Source organism: Anoplolepis gracilipes, unplaced genomic scaffold (genome assembly GCF_047496725.1).
Source record: "Anoplolepis gracilipes unplaced genomic scaffold, ASM4749672v1 Contig19, whole genome shotgun sequence".
NCBI lineage: Eukaryota > Metazoa > Arthropoda > Insecta > Hymenoptera > Formicidae > Anoplolepis > Anoplolepis gracilipes.
The window spans coordinates 1,573,477-1,600,849 of NW_027328667.1; the positions used below are offsets into that span (position 1 = coordinate 1,573,477).

General features: G+C 34.9%; 1 protein-coding gene across 1 annotated transcript in view; it reads right to left on the reverse strand.

Annotated features, from left to right (window-relative positions):
* Positions 1-27,373, reverse strand: part of LOC140675541 (uncharacterized) — a 95,011-nt gene that overhangs the window by 19,743 nt on the left and 47,895 nt on the right. The window contains exon 4 of the mRNA XM_072910132.1: positions 7,964-8,122. Within this exon, the coding sequence (XP_072766233.1) occupies positions 7,964-8,122 (159 nt within the window). The remainder of the gene's footprint in view (positions 1-7,963; positions 8,123-27,373) is intronic.

The window sequence follows — 27,373 nt, forward strand, 5'->3', positions numbered from 1 at the left end:
AAATTATCCAATTAAATTTTTTATAAACAAATTGTTTTAAAAATTTCTCAAAAAGTTGAAGTTTAAGTAAAAACTGAGAGCATCATCGTTTCTGTGAAAAAAATGACATAAGTATCATATGTATATGACGCATGCAAAGACAATTTTTTAAGAAATTGTTTAAACAATTTATTTATTATGATAATTTTTTTGCCAGTAATCTTCCTAAATACTCATGGCGAACATCCCGTAGTTATTTCCATCACTGCTTGATTAGCCGTGAGAATTTATAAGTTAAATAATTGAATAAATGTATAAAGAAATAATACATAAATAAACAAAATAATAAGAAATAATAAATGAGAATAAAAAGCAATCAGAAATTTGTATACATTTCTAACTATATTTATTTTTCTTTATTTATTTATTCATTTATTTATTTATTTATCTATTAATTTATTTATTATTTAACAAGAAAATTTAAAATAGAATTTTAATGGAGAAAATGTACGGTAAGCACGAAGGGTCCCATGGCATGCTACGCTCTTACATAAATACTCCGGCCGTGCGCCGTTTGATTAGTCAACTTTAATTGTTAATAACTCGGTAAATAATAGTCTAAGCCAAAATCGGAAAAGGAACTTTTTATTCAAACTTCCACCTTCTTTCACCTCCTCAAGTATTAATTGAGAGTTACGGGACACCCTGCATATATGTATACTGTGACCGTGAATTTTTTCTCGAATGATAGATATTGCTCCAAAGTTCTAGAGACCGATAGAACGATGCGCAGCACATTTTCGACACGATTACATAGCTTTCACAAAAGCAAATTTTATGATTTTGGGCGCCAGGGCACAGAAATCTGCGTCACACTAAAGTATGTACCAACAGGACAAACGAAAGGGCTAGAATCGCGACGGTAATCACTCGGCCACTTAGCCATACTAATTGATAGAGAAGGTAATCCGGATGGCGAGGATCAGGAACGGGGATCGATGACTTCGGATCAATAAAAGTACTCAATAAAAGTCTCAATAAAAGTACGCTGAGATAATAACAGAGATTAATAACAAGTATATTAAAATGTAATTAATAGCAGAATATATTGTTACGTCCTGTCGGCTCCACGTTTTTTCTCGCACGAAAATGAAACAATAATCGTCCGATCAGTCACAAAAAAAACGGATCGCGCAAATAGAAAAGAACCGTTATTATCAAATAATGTTTAGACATACTAAAAACGATATCTAAACAAATACCGGAAGGGATCAATAACGAAATCCTCTAAAACAACGAAACAGAACAAACACAACTACATAATCTTTAGAAACGAACAAATAATGCCGCTTTGTACTGTCAGCTCCACGTCTTCACCTCCTATAAAGATGAAGCAATAATCGCCCGACCAATCATAAAAGGATCGCGCGACGAAAATTATTTTAAACATTGAAATCGATGTTCAAAGAAATGACCGAAAAGGATCGATAGCGAGATCCTCTAAATAAATAAATGGACAAACATAAATGGACAGCTGCATAATCCCAAGAGATAACCAAATGAAGAATCTCCAAATTTCCTAAGAGGCCGTACAAAGCTCACCAATCAGCACAATCAAAAATAAGGAGGAGAAGGATCTCACCAAACGACAGCTTTTTACACGTCGAAGTCTCAAGAATACTTCCGTCCAAAATTGTTAACACGCCCTCAAGATTTAATATAAAAAGGGAAGACTCGCACATTACACATACACAAAATTCAAATTAGTCAATAGTGCAGCATTAGAATCATTCGGCACAATTACTCTCGCTCAATCATACTTATTTCGGTCGTTCACCCAAAAAAATTCACTTCACATATCAAGAGTTCTGGTTAAATCTTAAAACCAATTAAAGTCAGTGCCCAACGACCACCCGCCGAGCAAGAGCCACAGCTAAACCACAACCTGACCAGCAGCCGAAACACGACAAAATCTGCCTAAGTAGTAAGTCTACTTTCCTTCTCTCTTTTTGCCGTCGTTTCTTTTCCCTTTATTCAACCCTGTTCTTTTATTAAGTTCTTAAAATCGCGCCGACCCGCCGATTCTCGCGAGTCAACCGAGACCATAGATCGGACGACACGACCGTGTGCGATAACAACAATTTTGATTCTCCCCCTTCTTCCCCGGAGTACCCGCGCTGTTCCACCCCATTGAAGATGCTTTTCCCATCTACGCATTATTACCCTGAAATAGATTTTCCTTCCCCATCATATTCCCCCGTACCCCTTTCACCTTCGGTCATCGACATATCCGATGACTCACCGCCGTCGTCTCCCCCAACCTTTTTTGATTCCTCGTGATCTTCTCGGATAATTCGTCGAACCACACGATAGAATTACCCGACTCCTCTCTGGAATACTCTCCAGCAGATCCTGACACCTTCGCGCTCCCCTCTCTAGAATCGAAGCTTTCATCTATGTCCTCTTCCGCTCTCCTCAACCTGATAGATAGTGTCTTCGAGGACGTCGAAATCGCGTCGTAACACGTATTACACTTTTCGTAAATTTTCATTATTTTTTTTTCTAATAAACTATTGTAACGAATACCAACCAGAATAAAATCTCTAAAATCGCACTCGTTCCCCTTTTTTTCTGGTTGATGACCTCCGTACTTATGTAACACCCGCGATCCACACACACACACACACAACTCATACAAATAATTTTAAGGCTGATATTAATACTCTAAAACAATAAGATCATATGTATATCGTTAAGAATTAATTGAATAAATGTAAACCTAAATATTAAATGATCGGTAAATTTATTTAACTTCCTCACTCTCCACGCGAAAGATCACACTTGGTCCCGTCCCTCGTAAAAGAGATTCGATTCTCTTACCAAAAAGGGACCACCGAGAGAGCGTTCGCATAACAGAGTAATAACGACACCCGTCGTTTACCTGTTTTGCTAACCTGCAGCTCGCTCGACCGAGTCACTCGTTGATAAAACTTTTGACATCGGAACAGTTCCTGTTACGCCCTCCCATCCTTTCCACGGGCCTGAACGTAACAATATTAAATAATACAAAATTTAAAGATGTAAGAAATTCGCGGGATGGAAATAATTGCGAGAAAAATATTTGTGGCAGCTGTACATACACGCGCTGGACGTGTGAGCGCACGTGATCGCGACCAGACACAAGGATATCGCGTGGTTCGAGATCTTTCCCCGTTGGAAGATGAAACGTCCGACTTAACTTTACGGAGCTCGTGGCTTGGTCGGGCCACGGTAGCTATTAAAGATAAAGCGATCCTTGCAACCGATCATGGAAATGGTTGTTAATACTCAAATCGAAATGCGTAGATGTAATTTGATTCGCAGCGATAGAGCGCACGAATGCGCGTCGAGTCGCTCGACGATCTTCGATAATCCGCGAAATTTCAAATATACGCGAGACGGCAACTTACATCTAACGAGTACCTCGATGCAAAGTGCGAGACTACAATAGTTAACTAATTCGGATACACAAAATAATTACTAAAAATAATTACGAGTCGACACGTAGCGCACATGAAAATTACGAGAATCGCGCGCATGCTACGCGGTATACGAGCTCACTTACACCACACCAAGACTAAGCGAAACACTAAACGCGATTCTTATCAAAAATATAATGATAAATTTGCCAATTTATTTTCAGATAGCAGATAATACTAATGTCCCAATATGGACTGCTTTCGACGAAATCAAAATAATTTGGATTAAAATGATCCGTGCACTGTGATTTGTTAAATTTGAAATTTTATTGTGATTGATTTTTTCTTCAATGCCGTATCAGTCATCAGCTATACACAGGTATAGAATAAGATTGAAAACATTTCTAAAAATGTTTAATTCTATTGTAAAATACAATACTTCTGAAGAAATAGGAAATCATAATAGTGCTACTGCAGAAGAAATTGTTACAGTAAGTATTTCGGTCAAAAACCATTACACTCAAATTTGTTTATCAATTAGATTGAAGAGGTTAGACTTACATCCAGTAAATTAAGTAAATCAAATATTCCAGAAGTGCAGACTGAAAATAATGCGCATGAAGTGTTAAACGCTCATGAACGAATGTTTTCAGAAATGTTTCATTAAAAATATCATTTGTCTTCCAAATATCTTGCATACAGGGTGTCTCATAACTAACGAGCCAACGCTCATGAGCGGGTTAAATAGAATAAAAAAGTCTGTACCATTTTACGATTTTCAGAATAATAATTGAGAAATTAATTTACAAAGATCGGCAAATCTGGCGCGAGTATCAGCCCGCTGCAAAAGAGATGGCGAGAAGGATGGCCCACCGATAGACCGGTCGCTAAATAATAATCGCTAATCTATTGTTCTTATCAACGCTTCTCGTCTATGCCCCTGGTAATCGCGAGGCAATGGCGCTTATTTACGCCGCGCGCGCTTAGCGACCGTCCTTCGATCCTTGTAATTGTAGATAATAAAACTAAGATTAAATAACTTAATGATAACATTTCTATATAAGTAAGTTTTTATACTTGTGGTTTGAACATTTCTACGAGAAAAAATAAAAGTGCTTATATAATATAAATTAAACATAAAAAAAGCAATGAAGAGCCAACGCAGGTGAAGGGCGTAAAAAAACTTCAATCATATGTAAATCTACTATATTTTCAAACGTTTCGGACTCTGTTTTTGAGGAGTGGCGCCCGTTTGGCCACGTTAATATTGACCACGGTCCCGATTGATCACGTTGATATTGACCACGTTAATATTAACCACGTTGCGATTGACCACCGTCCCGATTGACCGCCGTCCCGATTGACCACGGTCCCGATTAACCACCGTCCCGATTGATCACAGACCGGATTGACCACGTAAATATTGACCACAGTCCCGATTGACCACGTAAATATTGACCACACACACACACACACACACACACACACACACGCACGCACGCACGCACGCACGCACGCACGCACGCACGCACGCACGCACGCACGCACGCACGCACGCACGCACGCACGCACGCACACACACGGGGAAGTGCAAGGGGGGCCTCCGGCCCTCCCCCTCTCGCACCTACCCTGTTCACCTTGCTTCGCGTAGAAAGTTGCAAACCCATGTAAACTTTGCTTTGTCTTGCAACGTACATTGCACGTACGTCAATATTAACGTGGTCAATCGGGACCGTGGTCAATCAGGACGGTGGTCAATCGGGATGGTGGTCAATCGGGACCGTGGTCAATCGGGATGGTGGTCAATCGGGACCATAGTCAATATTAACGTGGTCAAACGGGACACCCCCGTTTTTTAGCCTTCTTCAGTGACTTTAACATATGGAAAATAATAATCAAAATTGAAATGGCGATAGTAAAACGGAGCAAAAGTGCAAAAAATTATACTTACATCATACCAACATTAACATACCGCGATACATCACGCCATAATTCAACGCCTATCCAATCGTAAAACGCCTCCTACACGGTGTCAAACGCAAGGATAAATGCACTAAGGGGTCACACAACTTATGATGAATAAAAGATTCAAGTGCGAAATTCACATTAATCTTGAAAGAGGCAACTTACTTGGATCGACGAAGGGTAGATCGAGATCGCACGATCACACGCATACAAATGATAGACCGTAACGAAAAATTCAAACGGTACAAAGTCATGGAAATGTCGTCACGCCAATAAAAAATAAATAAATAACAATTAATTTATATTATGTATTAATATTTAGAGCTTCAAATTGTTAATTTTTTCTCAGTTTAAAAGTGCTTATTTGTTTCGTAGTATGTTAGTATATAAGGTGATTGTTTATATTTTTCAGCCTCCATTTTTTTTGCGTATTCAAACATTCTGCTAGCGAAATTATAATCTAAATACAATTACAAGAAAAATTATAAAATGTAAGGTGAATATTTTATAGTAAATGACTGTCTAGTTACCATATAGAAGCCTTAAACCTTTTGGAAAGATTGTAATCATTCTTCCCTGTTTGTATTTTTTCACTATTTTCTTTACTTTGTTATACCGCAGGACGGCACTGGGTTCGGGATCCGCGTAGGATGGCAGGACTCAGAGCGCAGGATGGCGTTATTTACTGAAAATAGTCTTCTTGTAACCAAAAGTGTTAGAATATATTTCGTTTACTAACAGTCAGGTAGTACAATGGTTTGCGTATGCCCTATGAAGCGTTGGCAGGCTTCTCGTTGAAGGACTGCGGTGTTGTCTCACGGGTTGACTCTCGGGTTGCCCGTTACAACACTTGTTGTTCACGAACTTCACTTCACTTCGGTTCGTAGCCGTGGCGATTACTCTTCACTCGATTTTATGACTGTCCGCTGCAGTTATGATTACACTTGTCTCGACCTTAAGACTGCCCGCGCGTCAGAGCGCGGGTGGGTATTTTATATCGTTGAGTGACCGTGCTAAATTTCGGTCGAGTCACTCAACTCGCGCTGAGTGCAAGTACAGCTCCAAGGGTCGGATTTCCTCGCTTGCACTCTTTCGCCATCCTCGCCGCGGTGTTCCGGCTTCGTCGCGTGGCTCGCTATGTCAGCGGTACGCGCGGTCAACGCTTTAATCGCGGTATGCGGATATCGTTGATTCCGCATTACTTATTTCGTTATTATTTCGCAATCGTTCTCTTTATGAATTCTTATTAATGGTTATACTTTATTAATGTATAATATTAATGTATATCTATAATATTAATTAGTTATAGTCTCGGGCTATAACAACTTAAATTTAATATATATGTTTTAGAATTTTCTGATCATATAATTGGCACGGAATTGAAGATTCATTAACGATATCTCTCTTATTTATTTCCTATTTTTTAATTCTTGATCAGAAAATCAAAGAATTTCTTCAACAAAATATCTCATGTAAGTAAAATCAAATCACTATCGCTTTCTTTCTATAACTGATTCCAAAAATTTGCTTTTGTTAAAAGATATGAGGTATAAAAATAATTTGATTGAATTTTTTTTTATTTTAAGATTTTGATAAGAATTGCAGGCTGTATACTATTTTTTAATATAGAGCTACATTAATATTTAATGTCATTTTTTTATACATGTATAATTGGATAAATTTTGAGGAAAACTGAATATACGTCTAACCTCTTCAATCTAATTGATAAACAAATTTGATTGTAATAATTTTTGACCGAAATACTTACTGTAACAATTTCTTTTGTAGTAGCACTATGATTTTCTATTTCTTCAGAAGTATTGTATTTTACAGTAGAATTAAACATTTTTAGAAATGTTATCAACTTTATTATATACCTGTATGTAGCTGATGACTGATACGGCATTGAAGAAAGAACCAATCATAATAAAATTTCATATTTGATCAATCACAGTGCACGGATCATTTTAATTTTGTCGCGAAAGCAGCCATGTTCTGTGTGTCAGTATATACCGGTTTGCCCTTTGATTATACATGTATGGACTGCTAACGTAAACTGCAGGTCTATTGTCAACATTAAGTGCTTACAGCGCTATAAAATATCAACGAGAAAACGGCGAACCAAAATAAAAGTGTGTAGAACTGTTATAAAATATAAAAAATAAAACATAAAAAATATAATAAATATTATACATATCTAATAATTTTTTTAGAATTTTAAATATCATTACTATTTTTACAATTAATATGACCTCATGATTTGAATCTTGAGCTTTTGATATTTGATGGCGCTGAAAATCAATCAATGTGGGATACAAAACCTCTCGCTTGCTCTAATGAGAAAAATTGGAGTGCTAGCAGTTCATACGTGTATAGTCAAAGGGTTTCCCTTAATATGTTGTTCTCATATACATATTTATATATAAATAATACTTATATTATCGGATAACATTTATTTCTGTCATGATATCACTTATTGAAATCATTTTATTGTATAATAAACTTTAATAAAAGTTTTAATAAAAATTTTAATAATAGTTGTACTAAAAGTCCAATCTTACCGATCCAAAGTATTTTAAGGATAAAATTGGTATAATACAGGTGATGGTGACACTAACTGGTTTCTGGCATCGTAATAAGAGAGGAAGTAAATTCTTCTGCATGTATACATTGTGAGAATACCATAACGATTCATAAGCTGCTAACGCAACGTTGGAACTCTAATATAAAAATATATTTGTTAGTAAAATCTGTTACTATATGTGGAACATTATTGTATACATATATACATATACAGGGTGTCTCAAAATGACCGTATCACCTCTCGGGTGCAGATAGAGCGGGTTAAATGGAATAGAAAAGTCCTATACCATTTTGCGATTTTCGGAATATTTATTGAGAAATTAATTTACAAAGATCGGCACATCCGGCGCGAATATCAACCGGCCGCAAAAAAGATGGCAAAAAAGACGGCCCTATCTGCCCATGAAAGGTTGGGCGATTATTACCGGACACCCTGTATACATATATATACAGGGTGTTAGAAAAGTCTGGAAACGGTCAAATATCTCGAAAACGAAACGTCTCTGAGAAAAATGTTTCAAACCAAAGTTGTAGGGTTTTGAGGAAGTCATAAGATGGTATCATTGGATTGACCTTGAATTTTCATTTGAAGGTCATGTGAAGCTCACGTCGATTTTTTTAAATGGAACATCCTATATATTATTGTATATTCTTGTAGCTTATCTCGAGTGCTTTCCGAAACACTATAATAAAATGTTTTTTCATTAAATATTTTTCGAGTTATGAGACTTGAAAGTTTCAACATTTTGTTTCAAAATACAAAATATCTTGTAAAACATTCAGTTTTCGGCAATCTTACCTTAATACTTTTGTGCACAGAATAATGAGACGAATCAATTGGTGTAAAGAAAACACATAATTATGTTAAAGTAAAAATATGTAACTGCTAGTTGCAAATTCAGATTTTTCTCAGAGACGTTTCGTTTTCGAGATATTTGACCGTTCCCAGACTTTTCTAACATCGTATATATACAGGGTGTCTGAGATCACTCGTACACCCCTTTTATTTCGGAAACAGAACATTTTAGAGAAAAATGTTTCAAATAAAAGTTGTATAGTTTAGAGAGGGCCATAAGATGGCATCATTAGTTTGACCTTGAATAGTCGTTTGAAGATCATATAAAGGTCATCTTGAATTTTTTAAATAGGACACCTTATATATTTTTGCATATTCTTGTAGCTTACTTCGAGTGCTTTCCAAAACACTATAATAAAATATTTTTTGAGTCATAGAGCTTCAAAATCGCATTATTTTGATAAAAATACCTACAAAATATCTTGTAAAATAGTATTCACTTTCCGATAGTCTTATCTTACATTGTCCGATCAGTCAAGACATGATTCAGACATAATCCAGCCAACCAAGGCAAGATCCGAGCGTGATTCAGATTTTACGAGACATTTTTTAGGTATTTTCATCAAAATACTGCAACTTTGAAGCCTTATGACTTGAAAAATACTTAATGAAAAAATATTTTATAGTAATGTTTTGGAAAGCTTTCGAGGTAAGCTACAAGAATATGTAAAAATATACAGGATGTTCCGTTTAAAAAATTCAAGGTGACCTTTATATAACCTCCAAACGATTATTCAAGGTCAAACTAATGGTACTATCTTATGGCCCCCTCGAAACCGTACAACTTTTGTCTGAAACATTTTTCTCTAAAATGCTCTGTTTCCGAAATAAAAAGAGTGTACGGGTGGTCTCAGAGACCCTATATACATATATAGAGTGTCCTAGAATTCGCGGACATGGAATACACAGCGTGATTGTCCGTGCCAAAAGAAGTAACTTTTTCCTTAGCAAAAATGACGAAAAAAAATATCATTTTTTGCTAATTTCCAAATTTTGCTATTAAATATCTTTGTAACTAACAACTTTGTAAGTCTTAAATAAAAATTTTAGTAAAGTAAACTTCACCTAAAATTAACTAAAGAATATAATTGTGTTAATCTTTTAATTCTACAAAGTTTAGTTTGCGAAAAACCCGTCTTTTTCAATTGCTTATAGCTATTGATGCTTCAACATTTTTGCTGAGAAAAAAGTTGCTATCTTTTAGCACGGACAATCACGCTGTGCATTCCATGTCCGCGAATTCTGGGACACTCTGTCTATATATGTGTGTGTTTGTATGTATAATATTATTAAAATATTATTTAGGTTTTATCCAAACTTTCAAAAACAATTACAACTTACAAAGAAATTTCTCGAACCCAAAAATTCTGATTTTATTTTGTGATAATGTTCTTTTTACAGATGGCTCTCGATTTTGCCTTTATGGAAACGATAGACGATCACAAGTATGGCGTCATAGAGGGGCAAGATATCATGAAAAATTCTTTTTAATGGAACAATAATATTTAACGTTAATATTTATTAAAAACATTTACAGAATTTATATATAACATTTTGTTTGTTATATTAAAGATTCTAACACTGATTTTGATGATACTTTACATACAAAATAGGAAAGGTAAATAAATTATTTTAAAATTTATTTATGTTACTTTATATTTCAAAAATTTTTTTTAATTTTATTAAGGTAGTTAAATAAAGACGTTTTTACTATAAAACTTTTGTATAAAACATTTTTTGATATCTTGAATAATTTTCGAAATATATTTAAAAAATGAAAAAACCGATCTACATATGAGGGAGGTTTCATACTTTAGAGTCATTTTTGGACAGCAGCTGAAACTTTATTAAAATTTTCGGGTTCCAGAGGTTCTCTTGTTAGAGAATTAAATATTTAAATAAAATTATCGAAAGTAGATGATAATCTCTCTCTCTCTCTCTCATCTATAGATAATTTTTTCATTAATAGAGTAGAAAAAAATACTTTTAAAGTAGACTCATTATGAGTATGTATTAGAATTATATATATATTATATTTATTAATAAAATTACTTGTGTATAATTGTGTTTCATAAAATATAAATATAAAAATACGTACTGCAATCAGTAGATTATCAGCAGGCCAGCAACACATAAATACTTGGGAAAGGCAGGTAAAAATTATCACATAAAACTGCATTTTAACAATTAACGGTTGTGGCTGTTGAAAAATATGATATATTTAATAATAATATTATATAAACAGGATGCTTCATTTTAATTAATTTAGTCCAATATTTAAAAATCAAAGAGTTTTAGAAGAAAAGTTTCAAACAAAAGTTGTTTGGTACAAAAGGGAAAATAAGATAGGAATATTAGTTTGATTTTGAATGTAAATGTCAAAGTCAGTGTAAAGTAGGTTGTTAACTTAGTTTTATTAAATATAATCACTCTAATTTATATAAATCAATTCATCGCGAATATTGACACGAATTAGTCGATATTTTTTAATTAATTTCTCAATAATTATTGCGAAAATCGCAAAATCGTAAAAGACCTTTTTGTTCAGTTTAAGGCGCTTTATTTGCTCACGAGCGTTTCAATCTTTGCCGGACATCCTGTATATGTCAGGCAAATTTCTCGTAACTGATTGAAGTTATAAGAACTTTAATAAGAGGTTTTGTCCGCGACAAAAAAAATTTTATTCGTGATCTTTTCTAGTTCTAAAGATCATCTTCATTATTTTAAATGCAACTAATCCTAAGTTGTTTATATAAATTAATTTCTTATAATATTCGACGTAAAAAGTTATAAGGATAGCAAAAATTTTTTTTTCCTTTGAATAATTTACGATATATTTTACACATACTTTAGTTTAATATAATTTTATATAAATTATGAAATATTTTGTAAAATATTTATTTTTCAATTATCTTTTCTCTATACTTTTATGCACAGAATATTAAGGAGAATCAATTGGTGTAAAGAAACCATAATAGGTTTTAAGAAAAAATATGTAACTGCTTTTATGTAAAAACCGTGGAAATTTTTTTTATTAACTTTCCAGGTAGCAAAAATAGTTATTTTGATGGCAAAAATAGTTATTTTGATGTCAAAAAGACATCTTTTGCTAGCTGGGTTTCTTGTAACTGCAACTAGTTACGAGATATTTGTTCCGACATTTATGGATGGACATTCTGTATATGTATATATATACAGTATACAATAGTTACATATATAACTCATTATTTTCTTTTTCTTTCTATCTTTTTGTAAGTATTTAATTTAAGTAACAACTATAAGTGCTGCATATTTAGAATATTAATTTTATTTCTTTCTGTCTTTTTGTAATACTTCAATTTAAGTAACAACTATAAGTGCAACATATTTATAATATTAATTTTATTTTATAGTGTTGGAACCGTGCTTTCTGAAATTCAAAACATTCCTTTGATGGACAAACAAATCATTTATTATAAAAAAAATTCACAGATTTCTTACTCTTTAAAAAATCAAAATAAAAACTAACATCTAAATGATCAAAATTCAAAATGTCGATTATTATGGAATAGTATCTAAATTATAATAATATTTTTTTATTTGTAATAACCACATACATAAGTATCGAACTCAGTACATTCACTGTGTATCCAATAGCACATCGTCCATAATTAACTCTTATCATGAAGCATCTTTTCCAAAAGAAATACATAGCATTTTGATCATTCGGGTTAGAAATTACAATGTGACTGAATACTCAGAGTATATGTTACATACATTACATACATTTCAAATTAGAAACATATATTATTTTACGTCAAATTTAAATAGAAAAAAGTATTTCAATAAATAAAAAAAAATAAAGACAATTAAAATTAATGGTAAAACTGCATAAAAGATTACACCTCTCCGATTTTCTTGCTACGTACATGTATTGTTCGGGGAGTTGTTCTGAGTAATTCCCCGCAAGAATTAAATGGGGGACGGCATTGGTTTAGGAGATATAACAAAATAAAATTTCATATTTTTCATGCTGTTCCTTCGGTTATAAACTGATAATACCAACAGAGAGGTTTGTTTACATCCTATTAATGTGTGCGACACAGAAAAAGTTTTTGTTTACATTATTTGAAGGATATCTATACTGTTGAATGAACCACTTGATATTAATTTTTATTAATGATATATATTTTCAATATTTTCATAAAACACACACACACACACACACACACACACACACACACACACACACACACACGCACGCACACGGGGGGAGGTCAAAGGGGAGGTCTTCGGCCACCTCTCCCGCACCCACCCCGTCCACTTCGCTTCGCGTGGAAAGTTGCAAACCCATGTGAACTTTGTTTTGTCTTGTAACGTACATGAGAAGCGAGGTGGACAGGGTGGGTGCGGGAGGGGGGGCCGAAGGCGTCCCCGTGTGTGTGTGTATGTTATGAAAATATTGAAAATATATATCAAGATAAAGTAACAAATACAATAATTACGACATTTCAAAATAAAACATTTTTTAAACAACAATAGACTTGGCAATTAGAGCCGTGCGTAGATGTCGATGCGTAAAATTTCTTATTTAAAAATTAATTCTTTTTCTATAGAAATTAATTCTTTTGCGAAACTTGGTTCGTGCACTGGGCACATATTTTACTATTTTGGTGAATTTTACCAAGTAATAGATTCTCATTTTTGAGAATTCTATATCCCTCTTTACTCCCCTAAAGAGATGTAGACGAGAAAAAATATCGGGGCGAAGTCGCTGAATCGGAAATCGAACCCGAGTCTTTTGCTTGCCGGGCAATTGCTCTTACCATTGAGTTATTCAGCCCAACACCGATACTTCTCTCGTCTATTTGTTTATAAACCTATTGATTGATAACCAAAAAACGCGATTTTTCAGCCCGCATGAATTTAATAATTTGAAATACATAAGGCTCCGATATTTACAGACAACAATAATAGACTTGGCAATGAGAGCATTTTTGAGAATCCTATATCCTTTTTTACCCCCCTAAAGAGATGTAGAGTAGTCGCCCGGCAAGCGAAAGACTCAGGTTCGATTCCCGATTCAGCGACTTCGCCCCGATATTTTTTCTCGTCTACATCTCTTTAGAGAGGTAAAGAGGGATATAGAATTCTCAAAAATGAGAATCTATTACTTGGTGAAACTCACCAAGTAAAATATGTGCCCAGTGCACGAATCAAATTTCGCGAAAGAATTAATTTCTATAGCGAAAAAGAATTAATTTCTAAATAAGAAATTTTACGCATCGACATCCGCGCACGGCTCTCATTGCCAAGTCTATTATTGTTGTTTGTAAATTTCGGAGCCTTATGTATTTCAAATTATTAAAAACATTTTTTGTTTATAACTTTCTAACAAACAACGAGTGACAGCTAAAACCTTTTGAATGTTACTCAGGGTCATGACCTTGACAACATATGTCAAGGTCAAGGTCATTGGGGCTAAATCCCCTATTCGGCATTTTTACTGTTATATCTTTTAAACCAATGTCGTTCCCCACTTAATTCTTGCGGGGAATTATTCAGAACAACTCCCCGAACAATATGTATATATAAGTAGCAAGAAAATCGGAGAGGTGTAATCTTTTATGCAGTTTTACCAAAAAAATAAAATAAATTAATCTATACACGAACTAATTAATGTATAAATATTATAAAAATTACTAAATATTAAAATAATGTTATAATAAGGAATTTAAAATTTAAAAAAGGTTTTAATTTTTAAACTTGCACAAACTTGCTTGTCAGCTGTAATAAAATATTAGCAGGAATTTTGGCGGAATTTTTAGATATTTTATATAAATTGTTATATAAATAATAAAGACTAAAAGGCTCTCAAATTAAAATTACGGAAAAACCTGAAAGGCATAAAGAGCCAAGCGCCAGATGAAGGAGCGCAAATAAATTTGTTATTCCCCCTCTTTGAAGTTATAATTTACGACTGATGAACAGCTCTCGGATCATTTTATGTTTACCCTTGCGTCTGACACGGCGTGAGACGGTCGCATGCGTTTTGTCTCGCGTTGCTCACAGTTTGTGATGAGTCTCCCTCTGGTTTTTTTCTTTTCTTTTATTCTCGCCATTATGGCATTTGATCTTAAGAGTACATTTGAGCAGCATTATTTTTAATTATATAGTGTGAACCATTGGGGAACTCAATGGTTCACACTATAACTCAGCGTTATAATTTGATGTAATTGCGAAATCATGGGCGCCTTTGTTATATTTTAAAATAGTTTTTTATCATTGAAGACAATTCAACAATAGATCGAAACATTTGAAAATAAAGTTTAATTGTTTTACTACAAAACGTTGTTTTTATTTGCGCTCCTTCATCTGGTACTTGGCTCTTTATGCCTTTCATGTTTTCCCGTAAATTGTTATATGTTTACTTTCAATATTTGCTGATAAATCATATTATAAAAATAGGACTTCCGTTTCAAAATAGAGTGACACGTGGAGTTTCGGTGGCCGTATAAAAGGCCAGATAATAGGTGAAGAATAGAAGGGTGAAGAGAGTGAGAGTGTAAGAGAGTGAGAGTAGTGAGTGTGAGGGGTGTGTGAGTGTATAGGGTGGGGAGGAAAGAGGGGAGGAGAAATTGGGAAGGAGAAAGAAGGGAAAGAATAGTGGTAATACGGACGGTTGAACAAGGATTACAGACAGTATAGAGAGGAATAGGGCAGGGATCTAGGGAGAAGTGAACAGGTAGGGAACGCGACAGGAGAAAAATGGCGGAAATGGGAAGACAGGATAGGCGGAAAGGAGAGAAGAGGGAGCTACGGGAATGTACATAGAGGAGTTGATGAAAAGGAAAAAAGATAAGATAGGGGAAGGAGAAGGATTTGAGATTGTTAGTAAAAGCAGGAAAACACAGATCACCAATGAAAAAGCGGGAGGGGGATTTGGAGAAAATGATAAAAGGATAGAAAGGAATAATGGAGGAAATTTTAAGGGAGATAAGGGGAATTAAAGGAGTAAAGGAAGATCTGAGGTCAATGAAGGAAGAGGTAAAAGAAGGTTTTAAAGAGTAGGGAAGGATGATGAAGGATGAGATGGAGGTATTAAGGAAGGAATTAAGGAGAGAGAGAAAGAATGGCGAAAAGAGAGGCAGGAGATGAGGAAACGGATTGGCGGGCTAGAAAGGAAGGTAAGTGAGCTAGAGAAGACAAGGGAGAGTGAGGGGGAGACAAAGGAGAAGAGAGGGGAGGAAGGAAAAGGAAGTTAAGAAAAGGGTGAAGGAGGTGGAAAGGAGGATAGAGATGAGAGAAGTAAAGGAAAGGAGAAAGAATTTGATAATAAAAGGAAGTGGAGGTAAAAGAAAGAAAAAGAAGAGAGTTAGTGGAGGAGATTCTTAAGAATACAGGGGTGGAGGTTAAGGTGAAGGAGGTGAAGAGAATCGGAGGGGAAAAGAAAAGGATAGCGAAACAGTGCTGGTAAGGCTAGAGAGTGAGGAGCAGAAGAAAAAAAGTAGGGGAGAGACTAAAAGAAAGTGGAAGGGTTGGAGGAGGGTATGGGATGAAGAGGGAAGGAAAGAGTTCAAGGAGAAGATGGGACAAGTAAAGCTAGAAGGGAAGGGATTGGGAGAAGAGTGGGAAGCGATAAAAAGTAAGGTGAAGAGGGCATTAAGAGAAACGGAGGAGGGAAGGAGAGAAAAGAAGGGGGAGCGTAGAAGGTGGTGGGACAAGGACTGTGAGGAGAAAAAAAGAGAGGTAAGAAAGGAGTTGAGGGAATGGAGGAAAAGGAAAATCATATAGAAAGAAGAAGATGGAATATAATGAATAAAATATGCGAAACAAAGAAGAAAAAAAAAATCGAAGATGAGAGAAAAGGGCGATGGAGGCAAGGAGGGAAGGAGATGTATGAGAGACAGTAAACAGGGAAAGAGAGAAGAGGAGGAAGATAAACGAGGGTATAGGGATGGGGGATTGGAGAGAATATTTCATGACGCTACTGGGAGAGGTAGGAAGCAAGATGTTTAGGGACTGCAAAGACAGAAGAGGGGAAGAGGATGGGGAGCAGGGCAATCAGGCTAGAGGAGATTAGAAAAGTGATAAGGAGGATGAAAAATGGGAAAGCGTCAGGGATAGATGGGCTACTGGAGGAAGTATAGAAGTACGGCGGAGGGGAGTTAAAAAGAAGGGTTTGGGAGTTCTGCAACAGGGTATGGAGCAGGGAGGATTGACCGGAGGATTGGCGGGAAGGGGTAATAGTACCGATAGTAAAGAAAGAGGAGAGAGAGCAAGTAAAAAATTATAGGGGGGGGGGTAACATTATTACTGACGTTATATAAGATATACGTAGCAGTGTTAGCGGGGAGATTGAGGGAAGAGGTGGTGAATAAGGGGATAATACCACCAAACTAGACGGGATTTAGGAGGGGATGGGCGCGAATGACAACATTTATATATTAAACTATTTGATAGAGAGACTATTGAGGAGAAATAAAGGTAAGATGGCAGCCATGTTTGTGAACCTGAGAGCAGTGGTTCACTCGGTAGGCAGGAGAGTGTTGATAGAAGCAATGAAAAAGAGAGGTGTAAGCGGCTGGTGAGGAGGAAGTGAGAGAAACAAGGTGCAGAATAAGGGTAAGGGGGGGAACCGGGGAGGAGTTTTTGGACAGCGAGAGAGGTAAGGCAAGGATGTCCGCTGAGATCAACGCTGTTCAACATATTGATAGCGGATTTAGAAGAAGAGATGGGAAAGGTCAAGTGGGGAGGGGTGAGACTGGGAGGGAAGAATGTGTGTACCCTAGCGTATGCAGACGATATGGTGCTAATTGCGGAGGAAGAAGATAGAATCAGAAGCATGATGGACAGACTGGCGAGATATGTGAGAAGGAAGAAGTTAGACGTGAACTCAGAGAAGATGAAGATCATGAGGTTTAGGAAGGGAGAAGGGATGATGGTGGGAAGAAACTAGAAGTGGGAGAGGAAGGTATTGGAAGAGATGAGAGAATTCCCTAGCTACTTAGGGTACAGACTGCAAGGGAACGGAGGGCAGGAGGCACAGGTGAGGGATAGGGTTAGGATAGAGGCAGCGGCGGTAATGGGGCAGTTGTGGGGAATAGGACCGAGAAGGTTTGGGGGGGACTAGGGAAGAAGGTTGTGGCTATTTGATAGGTTGGTGTGGAGTGATAGGGTACGGGGCGGAAATATGGGGATAGAAGAAGAGGGAGAAGGTAGAAAAAGTGGAAGAGAGATATTTAAGATGGGTGTTAGGAGTGGAAGAGAGAACGTCGGGATATATGGTGTAACGAGGTACCCCCGTTACTAAAAACCTCGTTCCTTCCCGACCGACTATCCGTCGGAAGTCCGCTGCCCGACGAACACCGGCCGGGCAAAAGCGAAAGTGCGGTGCGCCCTTTTTTAATACATCGAAACTCGCGGCCGTTACGACCAAAGGATCTCGGCGAGTGAGAGATTAAGTCGGGTACCGCCCGACCGTCGCCGTAAACACCCGAACGCGCGACGTGGTCTCGATGCTCCCCAAGGCAACGAACTCCAACGACCGAGCGCGGAAAATCCCGAGGTCGTAACGGCGTTCGAATTTTTAACCGAACCTTCCAGAACAATTATTTAACGATAATTATTTTAAAAATACTCATCTCAAAAATATTTTTATTATTATTGTAAGTGGATTCCACACATACATATAATGATTTTTTTGTTTATTTCTTAAAGATTCGATAAAATAATTTTATTATAAATGAATAAATTTTGAATAAAATTATCTTCAATTTTTATTCATAGTAGAAATTATAAATATCATAAAACATGCCATTTATAATGACATAATTGCGGGAATTTAATTTTTAAAAATAATTTTAAAAAATTATAAAATTATTTTGATTAAGAAAAAATATATATATACAATTATAAAGTACCGTATTATAAAGTATTCCGTCCGTCATTTTACAAACGGAAGATTGTTCTGGGATACCCTGTATATACAGAAGTATTTAAATTAATTTTTGAAAATGATATTTCGTAAAATAACTTTATTATATATGGTTGAATTCGAAAAAAAATAAGGTTTAATTTGGTGAAAAAAATTAACAATTTTTGAAAAAAATATGAGTGGAAGTTTTTTGAACAAAAAAATAAAAAATTTTTTCTCATAACTTTAAAGTACTCTTCAAATCGTTAAACTTTCATTTAACAATTTTTTTTCTATCTCTTATAGTTTCGATGATATTCGACTTTGAAAGAAAATACCGCTTTTTTCAAAGGAGTGTTTCACCTCCTAAACATGAATTATCGCCTATAAAAAAATACGTGTCTCTTAGATTTTTGTGTTTAACAACATATTTCAAGAAAAATCAAATCGGTGTCGGACAGTTGTGATACTTCCTTTGTGAGTCAAAAATTTCAAATTTACAATCGAAGGCTGAAATTAAAACCAGAAAATGCAGACAAAATCATTATGACTACGTGCATTTTGCACAATTATCTCAGAGATTTTAGTATTGATGTACAAGATTATACACATAATTATAACACTGGCACTGGTTTGCAAAATTTATTACGCCAAGGGGGAAGTGCAATAAACATTGCATTTACTGTTCGAGACATTTAAGTCTGTCATAAAGAACTTTTTATGACAGAATATGGTCGTGTTGAATGGCAAGACACAATAAATTAAAAATTATAAATATAAATAACCATAAATATATATATATGAAATAAATTTTACTAAAGTCTACTAAACTACTAGAGTTTACTAAAATATGTCTTGCTGTAAATATCGTTTGTTTTGAACGGCTCCGAGCTCTTTTGTTCGTTCTCTTTTTATTCTGTTTGATCTTAATCTTTTATATCATGGATGGTAAAAAGATTTGTAAAGGATGTCGCACCACGGTTGTTAACTCGGTAGTATGCACGGGTTGTGATGCTGCGTGCCACCCAGAATGCGTTTCGCGTTCAGACCACCCGAACGCAAATAATCGGTTCATAGATTGTAAGCATAATCTCATGGACTATGACCTCGAGAACATAAAAGATATTGTTCGTTCTAAAATACATTCTAAAGTGCGTTCTGAAATTGAAAATGTGGTACGAGATGTAATCCGTTCGGAAATGAAGACTTTTAGGACGGAATTAATGAAATTATATCGGGCTGACTTTGAAAAGGTCTTCACGAATATACAGGACTTGAAGAATAGAATTGATCAAATCGAGAATTCTCCGGTAAATTCTTTATCTTTATCATTACAAAATGCCCCAGCTTCTTTAACATCTGAAGAGGATCTCATTGAGGAGTTAGCAGACAGAGAGAGACGGGCTTGCAATCTTATTTTTTATAACTTGGAAGAACTAGTGCCTGATAAAGGTGATAACATAAATAATATCAAAGACAGTGACCTTGTTGATGATATTTTAAATAAAATCATACCCGACAAAAAATTTAAATTAAAGACTATGAGACTGGGAAAACATAAACCATGACGTGCAAGGCCGATCAGAGTTACTTTAAGTATCAAAGAGGAGGTGTTGTCAGTTTTATGTAACAGGTCCTACTACTCGGGCCCGGCAAGAATTTATCAAGATTAAACGTTAAAACAAAAGCAGTATTTCAATGATCTCAAACAACAACTGATTCAACGGAAGGAGGCGGGAGAGTCAAATTTGACTCGTTATGTTAACGGGGTGCCTAAGTTGTTAAATGTAGATCAGAAGCGAAATTCAAAAAACTGAAGCGTCTCCCTCTGATCTATTATCAAAATGTGCGCGGACTGCGAACGAAATTATCTGAGTTGCATTGTGCATTTCCTATAAACTTGTATGACTGTGACATAATTGTTTTAGGGGAACATGGCTGACTGACGGTATAGCAGATGCCGAACTGGGCCTTGACGGTTTCACAATTTACCGAGTGGACAGAAATTCGTCAAATAGTATTTATAAACGTGGAGGCGGTGTGTTGATTGCGGTTCGAGATTGTTACTTCTGTCGATCCCTGAGCATCTCGATCGCGTCAGGGGAGCAGTTATTTGTTGACGTTCGCTTAAGTCTCGGTTATGTAATTCTCGGTGCTGTTTATATTCCTCCGAATTCAGATTCGGTGATTTATGAGTCGCATTGTTTGGCAATTGATAAATTAATTACAGCCTCATCGAACGCAGATATTTTGATTGCTGGTGATTTTAACTTAACAAATACCTTATAAGAAAATTGTGATGGCATTGCTTCCTTTCATGTTGTCTAACCTTGCCGTGTGATAGAACAGGCGAACATATTAATCCCCTCCGATGACTTGCCACCTTGTCGTGGTGGGGGGGTTCACCCCGAAGGAGACCCTGGTGTGGTTGTCGGATTCTAGGACCCACAATCCCTGGGCGACCCGGAGAGGTGCTAAGAGCGAGTCAATTTATGAGATGGTGAAATCTAAACGGCATAAAGCCGTGGTTTCGGATGCCACGGACCGGCTGGGGGGAGGGTGGTTATTGTCCCTGATGCCTCCTCGTCGTCAACCAGTGAAGAGCTACCCGAGGTCTTGCCTGCGAAGCTCCCGGAGGCACATGCTATTGCATGGAAGGAGAGGCTCGCCGACGCACAGTGGGGCCAAATGAGAAATCGTGTTTCATAATTGTCTAAAACCTTCAATTCTTAACGGATTTTAATGCTTTTTTTTAATTAAAGCTTATTTAATTGCTAATAAAGTTATCAAAGCCGATTTTTTAATTTAGGTTTTTTTTCAAAATGACGGATGTAATACGGCAGCTGAAAAATAGAAATTAAATCGATTTATACCAAATTATATACAATATATGCATGTTTTTGATGTTGCAGATTATAAATCTATTATTAAAATTACAAAATTAACTATATAATAAATTGAATATGGTTGCCATAAATAATAAAAATATTATGAATATGAATAAATGATAAATGAATCGTTATGAACTGATTAACACAGCATACGAATAAATATTTTGAAGGTCTTTAATTGTAAATATATTATAATAATTTAAGGGGTCACTGATTATTATTCGCGCGAATAATTATACTTCCTTTATAATCCCCTTATACAACAGTGTTATTTTCACGTTTCATCTAAGTGGTATTGACAATGATATTAATTTTGCCATCACTACATGGCGAACATCAAGAACGCAAAATCCGTGATAGAAATTACTCGTCCACTATTATAAATACGCCGATCATATTAAAGGAGATTTGTCAAATCTTATGTTGAGATTTGATGTATTTGAAGATTGTCTATTGAGAATATTGAAAGAGTTGTGGTTATTTACGTTCTTTGTTTTGAAGGTTTATTTCTGATTAAAATTTAATTAATTTGCTGTAAATATATCTTCCTTCTGTTTATTGCGTTTTATTCATTGCTTTCTGTTTATTGTTTTTTGTTCATTTCTTATTATAATTTTCTTTAAATTCTAATTATACTTTTGAAATTATAAGTTAAGCGTAAATATGGATAAGTTTAAAATAAAAAACAAAATTCTTTCTGACGTTCTGTTAGAAGGAGACAATACAAATGTAGAAAAAATCTATAATTATATAACTCTCCATTTTAATTTTAGTGAAATGCAGTTAAAGGTAATATGTGAAAAAATTTCTCAAAACTTTATGCCGATTTTTAAGAAAAAATATCGAAAAGCAATTTATAATAAACATCAATTTGAGTCGAGTAACAAGAAATGGTTAGATACTGATTTCATTGCACATTTTACTCCTCAAAAACGTGGCAGAAAGTTTGTAGACTTTAATGAGTGTTCTCAGTCTGTTAAATGGAGAAAGAGTAATTCTTTAAGAGACACCCATTCCGACAATGAAATTGAAAATACTCAAGAAATAATGGGAAATTAGCTCTGGCAAATACTATTTCTAAGCTATTACGTTCTGAAAATGATGAGACAAGTACAATGAATGATAAAAATATTGTACAATTTCCTGATTATGAAGCTCTAACTTTGTTTGATGACTCTAAATTAACAAAATGTCAGTATGAAACAAATCGTTTGCATGCAATTGCCAAAAATGCAGATATATTGTATTTCCATCTTATAAAAAACTTTCTGAAATAAAAAAAACATGCTTTCCCTCGCCAGATGCATTTAAAATCTCAGAAGCGGTTACGGAAGTTAACTTACAGCAGCTGTTAGGTCACACTGTCAATCGCATATTATTAATTCCAAATGTTGAACTTGCTGTACAAGATAAAAAAAATATCATTACGATTGATAGCAAAATGGGGATGTGATGGAGCATCAGGACATACAAAGTATAAACAAAAGTTTGCTGATGAAACATTATCAGATGAAAGTATTTTCATGATTTCCATGGTTCCTTTACGTTTAGAAATTAACATTTCATCTGAATGGAAAGAGCTATGAAAAAATCTTCGCCCATCATCAACAAAGTATTGTCGACCCATTAAATTTGAATATGCTTCCGAATCAAAAGAAAAAATAATATTTGAAGTTAAACAAATAAATAATCTTATCCCTACTGTTATAGATACTGGCACGAGTCATTACGAAGTAAAACATGAAATGATTTTAACAATGATAGATGGAAAAGTATGTCAGGCCTTAACTGGAACATTATTTGCATCAACATGTGTGATATGCGGAGCAAAACCATCCGAAATGAATAATCAATAGATAGTATAAGAGAGTTCTAATACAGGGATCTGAGGGGGGTGAGGTAAGCAGGGAGGGGAACCGATTACCTCACCCCCCCCCCCCCCGGTACTGATATGTCCGTGGGAGAGGTACCAAATGTCCCCCAGATTGAGGGGGAAGGGGGGTACATATGGTTCTGTAGGTGGAGGGAGTGTTCTCTCCGACTGATTGCGGAGGTCTGAGAGAGAGGAATGTCAACTGTTATAGATAAAATATTCACCCCACTCTGTTTATCCATAATGTATATTTGCAATAAATAATTAGATTAATATTAATAAATTTTTTATATCCCCATGATAACGACGCGATAGGCGTTCGCAACGCGGTAGAGAGAGAAAGACGGTGCGATAGGCGTTCTATATAGCGTAGGACAAGGAGAGTATGATGTGGTGTAAGAAGGAAGGCGCTGTATGTGTATGACAAGGAGTGCATGATGATAGGAAAAGGAGATATGGGTGCGAGAGAAAGAATAGAGAGGAAGAAGGATAGCGTTATAGGCGTAGGACAAGGAGAACATGATGGTAAGGAAAGAAGAGAGCAAAGGAGAAGGCTGCAGTAAAAGAAATATAAATGTAACTTATTAAGATATTAAAAGTATTCTTGACACATTTCCAATATAATAGCTCAGATTAATTACGCATTTCGATTAAAAAAATATATGAATGTAACTTATTATTATTATATAATATATAGAAAGAAGGATAGGATGTTATAAAGAAGATGCATAGCGATATATATGTTTAATATATATAATTTTTATTCAAAATATGTTTTCATACATATAATGTGTGTGTATATGCGTTAAAATTATTATAATATAAAAATATAAAAAAAGAATTAAAATTATAATAGAAAATTAAAAATATTAAAATATTTATATGTTTAATTATAAAAATATAAAAAGAATTAAAATTATAGTAGAAAATTTAAAAAAATTAAAATAATGATCTAGGGTAGCAGCTCTGAAACAGAAAAAAAAACATAATTTTATTAACATCTTAAAAAATATTTTCTAAAATGATAAAAATTATAAATAATCACAATCTATTCGGAGTCTCTCTCATCTGACGACCTGGAGTGCTCCTGCGGAATTTCGGGGAGCCACGGTTCCTCTATCTCCCACACCTCATACGGAAGTTCACCAAAGAGTTTCCGCAAACAAAGACGATCCTCGTTAAACTGAGGAGTCACCTCCTCCGGTTCTCGGGAGTGTCGCCCCAAAGATTATCACGCACCCATGCGTAACAATAATAGTTTTTGTTGTTTTCACACATAAGTCCTCAGTGTATGTGCGTGTACAACTCATCTACGCTACACTTACACAATAATAGTTTTTGTTGTATTCACACACAAGTCTTAAGTTATACAAATCGGACACATATTACAAGGTAATATTTGATATAACGGATTTCGACACTCGCTACAAAATAGTCCGAGAATTAATGAGTAAATCTTAATTGCGTGTACCCGTATAGCACGAATCTCTTCAAACAGTTCAGCCACTCTCATAAAACATGATGCGCAATATCGAGTACCATCTGTAGTTGCATAATAAAAATATATACAACACATCCTTTTTAGTTCATCATACGAATTAATTTCCGGTAAGTCTACATCATGCTTGATTCTTTCCGAAAAAACACTTTCATCACTATTATAGTCACTGTCTTCTAAGGGTAGTACTTCAATGTCCGATCCCTCTTCGTCAGAATCGTCCATATTATCATCACCATTATTTTCAATATCATCTAAACCGTTACTCAACATCCCGGAAGCTAAAAACCAGAATTACAGAGCATAAAAGACATATACATCATAATACAAACACAAACTTGGTAATCACTAACCATAGACGGGATTTTGACCATGATTTTGACTAGGATAACGTTAGAATATTTGATGAGGCTTCATTTCATACCAAGAGGCTTATTTCTGAGATGCTATTTATCAAAAGACAAAGGAATGGTCTGAATCTACAAACTGACACGGATAATCTACCGAGTGTCTATCATGATATTGTTAATACTCTTGCAAAAATATAGTGGTAGGAACAATATTATATAAACACGTAACTTGTATCGTTTTTTGACATTATCCGAGCGACCTCCACAGTAGTTGAGTCAACAAATTATTATTAATCGTCACAAAATATTGTTAAAGAGTGAGTGACCGTCCAACAGTTATTGAATAGTGATTATTACAGTCAGATTTTACTTCTTTTTTTTAAATATTACCAATTTTACAGATTTCAACGATCATTGTTTATTCACATACAATATTACCAGGTCAGTGACTTCTTTGTAATGTTGACTCCGTCGTCTGTTAAATCATAATTAAACATCCATCGGAGACGGTCCATAATAGTTAAGTCGATAGCTTAATTACATTTTTATGTATAATTTATTATTTATATTTCTTTTCACTTAATTTTTATAATTATAGTTTAATTATCGCGCTGAAGAAGACTCAAAATTAGAGCTCGAAACGTCAGCATTCTATGTAATTAATTGTATTTTTAATTTTTTTAACATTTATCGTTTTTTATTATCATCGATTATGTAACTTTGCGTTATTACGATATATAATTTGGTTATTGGTAATTTATTACTTGAGTGTATTGCGACATATGTATGATTAAGTCCTAAATTTTCTAATATCATTTATAATATACCTTACTTTGTTATTTATTATATCATTCGTTAATTATTACCTATTCCGTTTGTCATCACACATTTTTGCTCTCTATTGCCGATTATAATTTATTGTTCTTAGTTTATATTTAAGAGAGCACTGATTTTATTTATTTATTAATAATTTTTTATTTTTTATTTGTTACAAGTATCATAAAGTATATCTATTTATAGCACACGCCAACAATTCGCAATCTACGAGTGATTCGCTATCGAATGCGTCACTCTCGCGTATCGCTTTCACAGCATCATTTACATTAGTAATATTGTTACATTACAAAATTGTTTAAACTTTTCATTAACGGGATGTGTATTTTGACACAACCATGAATGCATATGATCGATACATTCTTCAAAATCCAATAAATGTAACAATGTTTGAGGTTGCATATACAAAGACTTATTAGATAATATTAATTTAACAATTCTCGATCCGTTTAATGTAATCATTTGGATAGATAGATCGCAAACCCATAATGGCTGACTTTCAGTCGATTGTACATGTCGTTCAATGTACGTTTCTGCATCAATGAGTGCCAAAGTACGATAGGCAATACTACTCAATTGCCTCGGTTGTCATTAAGTATCAATTCCACATACGACATAGCTCCAACGCTTACTCCAATCTCCAAATATTTGTAAGATGTCGGGGTAACCTTCTCCCAAGTATGCAAACCGCACGAGATGAAACGCTATATAAAATATTAAAATATATTAAAAAATAATATTTAGAAAATAATTGAAACTTACATTTTCTTTGATTGAATTTCACCGTTCTCAATCGGAATGTAAAAATTCATCTTGTTGGTTTCTTTTGTGGAGCACATTTTTTTGCACAACTTTATGTACGAACAACTGATGCGATACTAAACTATTCAAAGTACTGCGAGCAAATTGTAATATCGCAAAACGTAATGAGGAGGGGAGTATTTCTGACGTAATTTTGCAAGTACCAATGTAAGGCTGCTAAAAATCATTAAAAATCGTCCCCACGTGCTTTCTCGAGCGCCGTGAGTGGCTGCCGTATCATGAAATCGATTCAAATATTCGGTTACAAATGTATACGACAAAGCGTGAGATAAAATTTTTGCTAAATGAAAACATATACAGAACGCCGACAGTACGGATGTTTGCGCTAAAGAATAACGTTTCGCATAGTGGGTGGGCATTATCATGTAT